The sequence below is a fragment of the Lolium rigidum genome, chromosome 5 (assembly GCF_022539505.1).
Source record: "Lolium rigidum isolate FL_2022 chromosome 5, APGP_CSIRO_Lrig_0.1, whole genome shotgun sequence".
Lineage (NCBI taxonomy): Eukaryota > Viridiplantae > Streptophyta > Magnoliopsida > Poales > Poaceae > Lolium > Lolium rigidum.
Window position 1 is genome coordinate 251,970,959 of NC_061512.1, and position 10,888 is coordinate 251,981,846.

Below are 10,888 nucleotides of genomic sequence, written 5' to 3' on the forward strand. Positions count from 1 at the left end.
CTGGCCGCGCCGGCCTATGGGGAGGGAGCCCTGGCGCCCTTCCGACTCCGCCTCTTCGCCTATAAGAGCCCTTTCGACCTAAAAACGCGATACCAATTGACGAAACTCTAGAAAGACTCTAGGGGCGCCGCCACCATCGCGAAACTCCAATTCGGGGGACGAAGTCTGCGTTCAGGCACCTGCCGGGACGGGGAAGTGCCCCCGGAAGCCATCTCCATCGACGCCACCGCCTCCATCATGCTCCGTGAGTAGTTCCCCCATGGACTACGGGTTCTAGTTATAGCTAGTTGGTATTCTCTCCCCCATGTACTTCAATACAATGATCTCATGAGCTGCCTTACATGATTGAGATTCATCTGATGTAATCGGTGTTGTGTTTGTTGGGATCCGATGGATTGTTACATTATGATTAGTCTATCTATAAGTTTGTGAAGTTATTGTTGCTGCAATCTTGTTGTGTTTAATGCTTGTCACTAGGGCCCGAGTGACATGATCTTAGATTTAAGCTCTATACTTATTGCTTAGATTGTATCTACAAGTTGTTTGCACATGTCTATGTCCGGAACCCGAGGCCCCGAAGTGACAGCAAGCTGGGATAAGCTGGAGGGAAGGCTTAGATATGAGGATCACATGTGTTCACGGAGTGTTAATGCTTTGCTCCGGTGCTCTATTAAAAGGAGTGCCTTAATTTCCAGTAGATTCCCTAGAGGCCCGGCTGCCACTGGCTGGTAGGACAAAAGATGTTGTACAAGTTTCTCATTGCGAGCACGTATGACTATATATGGAAAACATGCCTACATGATTAATAATCTTGATGTTCTGTCTTAATGCTATTTCAATCCTATCAATTGCCCAAGCGTAATTTGTTCACCCAACATTTGTTATTGGAGAGTTACCACTAGTGTAGATAGGCTGGGAACCCCGGTCCATCTCTCATCATCATATACTCGTTCTACATGACATTGGAAGTAGTATCAACTATTTTACGGTGTCATTGCTCTCATATTACTAGCTACTGCTGCTTTGTGTTACTGTTACTCACTTGCTCTCATATTACTGCTGCTTTCACATCACCCCTGTTACTAGTGCTTTTCAGGTGCGGCTGAATTGACAACTCAGTTGTTAAGGCTTATAAGTATTCTTTACCTCCCCTTGTGTCGAATCAATAAATTTGGGTTTTACTTCCCTCGAAGACTGTCGCGACCCCCTATACTTGTGGGTCATCAGTGATCTCTAGTAAACTCATGAAGAGACCACGAAGTATGACGCATATGGTTCACCCACGGGGTAGACTACATGAAGCCATGTACTGGTTATGACTTTCAGTGAAACATGTTCACGTAAAACTTGCAATTCAAGGCTTAGTCCGTTGTTCAAGTGTGAATGGATGTAGCTTAAGGTTCTAGGCGAAAGTTCAACTTAACAATCTCTGCTGAAACACTCGTATATAAACAAGAAATGAGTATTGGTAAATCTCTAAATGGGCATTTCAGATCTGGTGGGGGATCGTTAAAATATTGGGACATATATGGCCCAAATTAGATTTCTAATTTCCCTATAAATCTCAAAGCCCACATTGTTCCAACCCATGTGAGTTTGAGCCTAAGTTGGTAACAACTCACTAGAGAGTGGCAAGAGCTGGAAAGTTTAGTCCCACATGAAATGTTTGAAGGAAGGTAGATCACCTTATAAGGTGGGTTGTTCCACCACTAGTAAGTGAGTGAGAAGATGAGTGTTACACACGCTCCTCCTCCTCCTCGCTTGAGGCGACGCGACACTCTCGTGGTGAGTGGATTGAGCATCGAATCGATACTTTTCTTTCTTTTTGCAGTTCAGGAAAATGAATAGAATCCTAGACGGACGCGTCACAGTTAGTCGGTTTGGGTCGCTCCCGAACCATAGGCTATCTGTAACCGACTCGAAACGTGTGTGCCACGTGGGCCTATATAATCTCTTGCCCGGCTGCCGCAGAAACACATATGATACGCGAGTTAGGGTTTTGCCACCTCTCTCTGCTTGCACCACCATCGTAGCCTACTCTATCCCACTCGTCGGCGTGCACCGACGAACGCGAGAGCAGGTCTCCGGAACCGCTCGCCTTTGCGATCTTATGCGGGAGAGGGCGAATTGGATTCTTGGGAAGCGTTCTGCGCAACTGCTCAAACTCTTTATCACGGGTCGTCTTTCGTCCAAGTCAGGTGGTGCTGCCTACGTACCGTCATATTCAACGCCGTCTACTTCGACCAGTCGTCAGCAACGTTGTCATCAACAACGTTACTGCTGCGACGATAACTGCTGCACCTCCACCACCACCTCCACTAGATCGGTACGTGCGAGTTATCCCAGTCTGTTAAGTGATGACTGCTGTATCGTTTGCTCTGCTACTGTTCATGTTGATTAATGCATCTACTATGTTTGGGTTTCACATGTTAGCAGTAGTTGTTGTCAGGCTTAATATTATGAAATTAATCATGAAAATTGTGTCTAATTATTCAACAAATGGAAAATTTAATGTTGGTTAGTGCTTAATTGTGTGCTTATTCAAGTACTTGTCCCTGTCCAATCAACTACTCGTATATATTATCATGACACAGTTTTTACACTGAATACTGCAAGTGCATTATATAGATTTTATGTGCTCATGACGAAAAAGAAGAAGATGTCAAGCAATATGTACATGCGAATAAGAATTCAGATGTTCTGTTATCGGCAACTTGACACAAAACTTTTGGACGTTGCTACACAGTGCCCTAGCACCGGTTAGTCTTAGGGAGTGCCCCACCCAAAAATAGAAATAAACTAATCTAACATCTTTCACGTTCTAAAAATAGAAAGTTCTAGTCCTACACGTTTCTTCTTTCCGCGTGGGATGGCTGCGGCACGAGTCATGGGACGTGCAAATCAGTGGGTTCCGTCCCAAATCCATGACAAGAAAAAAAATACCAAATCGTTCGCAAACTCACGCCAAAAAACCGCATCTGTCATCTACTTGTTTTTTCTACCTCGAGATGAAAACAAGTAAATGATTCTGGATTAGTGGATGTAGAAAAAATAAACAAGAAAACATCTAAAATTGCCATCGTTCCAGATGTAATTTTTTAAAAGGTGAACCTAATATTCTTACATCCAAAACTAGCCTGAACCAGATTGGATGTAGAAAAGGAAGAAAAATTACATCCACCATTTGTTACATCCAAAGTCAAAACTAGCCTGAACCAGATTGGATGTAGAAAAGGAAGAAAAATTAGATCCACCATTTGTTACATCCAAAGTCGTTCAGAAACCTACTAATCAAGATCCTAAATGTAAAAAATGAAAAAAAAATACATTCAGATTGAGAAGAACATATTATTTCTTACATCTAAAATCCTCCAGGAACCTAATAATCAAGATACTAGATGTAGAAAAAGGAAAGAAATACATCATTTGCTGCAAAAAATTACTAGTACCAGAACTGGGGCCTACTTGACGTGTGATAACTGAAGAGGAGATTCCTGAATGTGGACATTATACAAAACAGCAACGGGGCGGTGGCCTCCTCCCGCCCGACGGAGCACGCGGGGAGCACAAACCTGAGCATCGCGGCTGCCTCCCCGGACCGCATCGCGGCGCAGTGTGCTGTGCGAGGACTTTGGCCACCGCCTCCACAGGCGCCTTGAGCATGGCGGCAACCGTCAACGCCTCGCCGCCGGGAACTTGACAAGCGCGTCCGCGCCGGCGCCATGAGAGATGGAACCACCCCGAGACGCTCGGCGATGGGGCCGAGGTACAGCTGCAGCCGCGCCGAGCTGGTCGGCGAAATGGCGCGCGGTAGGGCAGCAGGGTGCCTCGGCCGCGCCCCCCAGACGCCTCGAGCATGGCGGCCGCCGTCAACACCTCGCCGCCGAGGAACTTGATGAGGGCGTCCGCGCCGGCGCCGTGAAGGACGGGGACCACCCTGAGCCTCTCGGCGATGGGGCCGAGGTACGGCTGCAGCGCGCCGAGCTGGTCGGCGATTGGGGCGAGGTAGGGGAAGCAGGGTGCCTCGGCAGGTGCCGTCGCCGCGGCGGCGGAGGCAGGCCGGGAGGCGGTCAAGGCGGAGCAGCGGAGGTGCTGGCATCGGGATCCTCTCGACGGGGTGCTCAAATTCATGGAGTTGGGATGGGGATGGGAACGACAGGGGAGGAGAATCGAGATGGATAAGCTACGACTAGCATTTGTGCGGTCGCCGTCGCCACGTGCTTGTGGTCCCTGCAAAAAAACCCATCATGTCACACATGCACGCCTGCGGTAGTTTTAAGCCGTTGGATCGCGATCTAACGCGCGCGAGCCGTGGGCACCGTGGAAGACACGGGAGTGCCCTGGCATGAAATAGAAATTGGGAAAACTTTTCCCTTTTTTAAACACAGTTATACTGACTTTTCTCACTTGTTTTGGTTGCCTAATATATCATGTGTTACAGATTCTCTAGGATTGCATTATGCAGATCTTATTTAGTTGTGACGGAAAAGAAGATGCCAAACCATATGTACAGAAATAAGGTTACACATGTTGTGTCAATTGCAACTTGACTCAAATCTTTTTTCTCGAACTTAGATGTAATTGTACTAGCTTCTCGGCAACAGGCTTGGGATGAGTGGCATACTAAGAACCACTATGAAATATATTTTCATGTTGTACTCATTAGGTATTGCAATGATTAATATTTTTTTCTTTATATATGGTCAAACTCTATAAATTTTTAACTTTAACTAAAACATGATATGCAAAATATTTTGGGAGGAGGAAGTATAGCCTTCCTGAGGCTGCATCACAAAGCAATAACTACTTACACCAAGAAATTATGTAAGTTTTGCTTCTGATAAATTAGCAAAAATTGTAACTTACACATACATGCTGAGAGAAACCTACAAGAAAAAGATCTAGTGCAATAGAGCACGAACGGTGGAATTCAACCTCAAATTTTTCTTAGTTTGTATTTAGTGTTTTCTATGGATTTAAATTTTGGGATGATTCTAGTTTGTAATTAACTTTGTAATGATTGGAGATTGATAATAGAAAAAATTTAGGATTCTGGCACCGAGATTGTATTTTTGTGGTTTTTATTTATTTATGATTTTTCAAATCTACTCATTATTAGTTAAATTCAAATATGAATTTGAATTATGTTATTATTTTTATATGGTGATATGAGTTTATTTTGAGATTGAGAATGTATTGATATTGCTTGCGATAGTTTTCAGGAATATTTGAATCAAAGACTTAGATTTTCTATTTGAATTACAGTTTGACTTGGTCAAACCTAAATTTTGAATTCAAAATTTAGAAATATGTTTAATTGGTTTAGATTTATTATCACACGATGTTGAACACTAATTGCAAACAAGTGTAGAGTTTCAAGTTTTAATTTTTCCCCAAAATTTGAATTAATTAAAGGTCATATAAAAATTGAAGTTCAAACCCTAGTGCTTGACTTAGGTCAACTTCAACACTGGAGTTTAGATTTGATCACTTTCGTTTACGAAAGATAAAACTTCAAAAAAATCCCGCATTTTGGAGATGCATGCTATCCAAATGAATATTTTAGATATCTATTTTCCCAGGTCATATTCTTCTAGCTGCTACACTATGATAGCAGGATTTGTGTCTTTCTCTTTACAAGAGAGTGGAATGGGAGAGTGACTTCTTGATCAGAACTGGGTTAGCAAATGAAGATTATAACTTAAATCCCCAATTGAGCCCCCTATTCAAGATTTATAGTGGTATTCTCACACCCTCAATTGAAAAGGCCGGGTAACCACATCAACTCATCCACTCTTCATCATTTGAACCAAACACAAAAAAGCTTATCCCTGACTATCATTCATCCCTTCTAACCAAATGAAAAAAACGGCTACCACTAACTACGTGATTGGATAAATCCCATCCCCTAAAGTATACTCCCATTGACCAAACAGCGCCTTAATGTATGCCGGCCGTAGCTCAGGACATCGACACATCGCTCCAACATTTTGCGTGCGGACACGGCAACTGCTACAGAAGTACCATACAAATAACTAGCAGGTCAACATCGCCTGATCAGCATACCCATACTTGTCGAGCTTTGCTTGTACGCTAGCGCGGTCAGATCAGCTCCGTACGCACGCACCACTAGCTAGATAGCAATGGCTTCTCCCGGCGAGACCGCGCAGGCACAAGCCGGCGTCGGCGGCGGCGCCGGCCACGTGCTCCTGCTCCCGTACCCGAGCCAGGGCCACGTCCACCCGATGCTTCAGTTCGCCAAGCGGCTCGCGCACCACGGCCTGCGCCCAACGCTCGCCGTCACGCGCTACATCCTCGCCACCTGCACGCCCGACGCCGCCGCGATCGGCGCGGTCCGCCTCGCCGCCGTCTCCGACGGCTGCGACGCTGGCGGGTTCGGCGAGTGCAACGACGTCACGGCCTACCTCTCGCTCCTGGAGTCCGCGGGGTCGGAGACTCTCGCCGAGCTCCTCCGGGCCGAGGCCGCGGCGGGTCGCCCCGTCCGGGCCGTGGTCTACGACGCGTTCCTGCCGTGGGCGCGCGCCGTGGCGCAGCTGCACGGCGCCGCCGCCGTGGCCTTCTTCACCCAGCCGTGTGCGGTCAACGTGGTGTACGGGCACGTGTGGTCCGAGCGGGTCGGCGTGCCGGTGGAGGCCGGCGCCACCGTCGGCCTGCCCGGGCTGCCGGCGTTGGAGCCAGAGGGATTGCCGTGGTTCCTCAAGGTCGGGCCCGGCCCCTACCCGGGCTACTTCGAGATGGTGATGAGCCAGTTCAAGGGGCTGGAGCTAGCCGACGACGTGCTGGTCAACTCTTTCTACGAGCTGGAGCCACAGGTGAGCCAACTGACCACATGATCTCTACCTAAGACGAAACAAATATTATTACAGTAGCATTATTCAAGTGCTCCTTTTCAGTAAGTATTAGTATTATTCAAGTTTAATTTTCGAGGAATAAATAATACTACTACTATTGTAATTCTTCGGTGTAAAAATATATGTCTCACTCTTGTCTAGATACGGCTAAAAATACATCCATATTTGGATAAAGCTAAGACATCTATTTTTAGACGGAGAAAGTACTATTCATAAATATTCAAGTTGATACGAATCTGCCCGATCGTGTTGCCAACTTGCCATGTGCCACAATCACCCAGAATCAACTTTTGATCCGATGCAACAGGGAGCACGCCTCCGACTCCGAGTGGGTTGGAGCCGCCCTAACGAGCATGAGAGACAGTAGACTAGTAGAGCTAAATTATATTAGAGCATCTTAATTTAGTTGTGGCCCCTACTCTCTTTTTTTTTAGATTGTCGTGGCTCCTACATGGTGTTGGGTATGAGCGTTGGATCGGGTGTATACTAGCAGCTGTGGGAACTTCTGTCTAGTGGGGGGCTCCAAAATTTTCTTTTAATCTAGTTTTATAAATAAATAATCATAAACGCATGTAGTCTAGGACATAATATAAGGTATCCGCTACCAAAACGCCGTAAAATTTGGTCATGCATTACAAGGCCGTGTGAAATGGATGGAAATCGGATATAACAAACCCCATCCGTTGCCGGTGTTGGCGCTGGCTTCTCTAGGGTAGAGGGATCTTCTGTTGCCGGTGTTATTACTATTGTTGTGGCCGTTGCCCTCCGTCGTTACAAGATGGCCGCCCCTCCTCCATTTAACATGTCTTCATCTCTAGGTCTATGTTCGATGTGTTGGCCTTCATCCCCACAACTCGTTCCTTTTCGAAATTGATCTTTGTCTTTCTCATTGAACAACTTGTCTTTGTTGAGTTGTTTGTACATGTCATGGGCGAAGAGAAATATTAATTCTTAGCCAAGGCGTAGAATGCTAAATTGAACAACAAGAGAACTTACGTGATCTATCGGCGACTTGCCACTCTCATGCTGCCCAACAAAGTCACATGGTACCCGTTGTATTTGTTCACGCACATTTGGATGAGACTCCACCTATGTGCCGTCGCATTTGTGTTGTGTTCCATGTGCATCTTGTGATACTATTTATCAGTGTACTCGCGATGGCAGTAAACTTTATTTGTCGGCTATGTGGGCGTGGGATGGACGCGAATGGGAGAGCGGCATGCCAGAGAAATGAAATGGGTGGAGGAAAGAAAGGGAAGGTGAAATAGATTACGGTTGTACATAGTTAGAGCATCTCCACTCGTCTCCCTCAGAAGCCCCCCACGACCACTTTTTTTCATCCGGACGGCGAAAAATGGCCTAGTCAGGCCCCCGGTTCCTCGTTTTGGTCCGGATTTGAGCCTATTTTCGTCCGGACTCCCCATGCCATCCTCGGTTTCCCGGGGGTCTCCCGGGGACTCCGGATGGAGCAAAACCAATCGCCCACGCCCACGTGTCTCCTCTTTCGTCCGGACTCCCCGGGCCATCATCTTTTTCCTCGAGAAACGCCGCTTGGGGAGCACACGACTGGAAATATACTGCCCCCAATGCCAAATTTTCGTCCAATCCGGACGAAAATTTCGCCGGATTTGGGCGTGAAGAGAGCCAACGAGTGGGGATGCTCTTAGCTTGCATGGTTGCCACTTATGTCTGTTATCTGGAGTGCCTAGGTGGTCCCATGTGGGCCGAGGTTGGCCTGTGGGCATCCGATAGTATTTTGGGCCGCGTCGGACCTAAGCCACATTTGGGGGCCGCGGGTTTGGAGAGGCCTATGAAGGATGCGATAGGAGATGTTTTCATGCTACAAATTGTATAACTTACATGCGCGATCTATGTATTTTTGATCTTTTTATGCATGATATAATTACACATGTTTAAGTTTTATACACGCATAACTGCATATTTTTTTTAGTTGTCTGATCTTTGAAAATACCTCGATTTCCAAAAACACGTTGATTTTTTTTCTCACATACGGGCCTTCCTATTGGGTCAAAAGTTGAGTTTACCGGCCCCTCTACGCGGTCACATGAGTTCTACAGTTGTACTTTGATGCTTGCAGTTGCAGGTACAAGTTGCTAGCTCCAAAATGGTCAAAGAATCAACAACGTTCAATTCAAAGAACCAGCACTTTCCCAGTGAAGTTCATTTGAAATTACTTACTCGTTGCGCGGAACTAATTTTTGATGCAACTGTGGGGGATGTAGGAGGCGGCGTACATGGCGTCGGCGTGGCGCGCCAAGACGATCGGTCCAACGGTGCCGGCGTCCTACGTCGGCGACGACCGACTCCCGTCGGACACCAAGTACGGCTTCCACCTCTTCGAGCTCACCGCCGCGCCCTGCGTCTCATGGCTGTCCACCCACCCGCCGCGCTCCGTCGTGTTCGCCTCCTTCGGCAGCCTGTCCAACCTGGACCCTGCCGAGATGCGGGAGGTGGCAGAGGGCCTCCTCGACGCCGGCCACCCGTTCCTCTGGGCCGTCCGCTCCTCCGAGTCCCACAAACTGCCCGCCGGCTACGCCGACGCCGTCGCGCCGCGCGGCGGGATGGTGGTGTCGTGGTGCCCGCAGCTGGAGGTGCTGGCGCATCCGGCCGTGGGGTGTTTCCTGACCCACTGCGGGTGGAACTCTACGGCGGAAGCGCTGGTCGCCGGCGTGCCGATGGTGGCGCTGCCGCAGTGGACGGACCAGCCGATGAACGCCAAGTACGTGGAGGCCGTGTGGAAGGCGGGCGTGCGGGTGCGTCCGGCCGCCGAGGACGGGCTCGCGCGGAGGGAGGAGGTGGCGAGCGGGATCAAGGAAGTGATGGACGGCAAGAGGAGCGAGGAGTACAGGAAGAACGCCGCCGCGTGGGCGGAAAAGTCGAGGGCGGCAAGCAGGGAGGGCGGGAGCTCCGACACGAACATCGCCGAGTTCGTCGCCAAGTACGCGTCATCCGAGTGATTTGATCATCTAAAGTACATTTGTACCCGACGCTGGCTTGTTGGCTGGAAATAAAGTACTTTAGATTGTAAAAAATACAGTACGACCATCTAAAAAGGATTTCAAAAACTTGTTCTTAAATGGACATCGACATCAAAATTAACCTTCACCTTTGTCCATCAGCAAGAGGATACTGGTAAAAAAAAGGTGGGGTAGTGGGTCGTGGCAATAGAAAATCTCTACAACGTAGTATTAAGGTGGAAGCGGTGAAATGCTGATGGTATGACAACCCCGCGGAAGGTGCAGGTTACAGAAAGACCAAGGAAGAACGGTGATGACAGTTTGGATATGGATGACAATTCGCCGGGAGCAATAAAAATCATAGGATATAATGGCCGCGCCCTACGGGCTCTGCTGAATTTCACTAAGCGAAGTTGCCCGGATGTTTTATTTCTATCGGAAACTCACCAAGAGAAGTGGCCAGCAGAATGTCTTAAGTGAAGGTTGCGAATGGATTTTATGGAGGTGATACAGAGTAACAGATGAAGTGGTGGTCTACTACTGTTGTGGAAGAAAGAAGTTCATATCTCACTTCGTTATAAAACTAATATCGATGTAAAACTAATATCGATGTTGTGGTCGGGACTGGGGCAGAGAATGTGTGGCGTTTTACTGGATTTTAAGGAGAGCCACGGTGGCAGGATAAGCACTTCACTTGGCAGTACTTCCGTGATCTTCATGCATCGTGAATTTTCCTTGGCTAGTGATGGGCGACATCAATAAGATTATGTACCCTTTTGAGAAGGAGGGGGAAACCAAAGACCTCAACACTATATGAAGGCCTTCAGAGATGCGATGGAGGAGTGCAACTTGTCGGATTTTGGGTATACCGGACCCAAGTTTACATGGCATAGAGGAAGAATTCGAGAACATTTGGATCGTGCTTTGACAAATGAAGCTCGGAATACAAAATTTGGGGATGCAGTTTTACAAAATATGCAATTAGCAATAAATCTATCCCAGATGGATGGAATGATACGGTGATCGTGTTAATTCCCA

The 10,888-nt window shown here is 47.5% G+C and overlaps 1 protein-coding gene across 1 annotated transcript; it reads left to right on the top strand.

The window, feature by feature from the left end:
* The first annotated feature begins 6,135 nt into the window (after positions 1-6,135).
* LOC124658103 (UDP-glucosyltransferase UGT13248-like) lies at positions 6,136-9,899 on the top strand. Its single transcript, XM_047196539.1, has 2 exons — positions 6,136-6,833; positions 9,116-9,899. Exons 1-2 carry the CDS (start codon positions 6,144-6,146, stop codon positions 9,848-9,850), a joined length of 1,425 nt encoding a protein of 474 aa, XP_047052495.1. The 5' UTR covers positions 6,136-6,143; the 3' UTR covers positions 9,851-9,899.
* Positions 9,900-10,888: the final 989 nt, after the last annotated feature.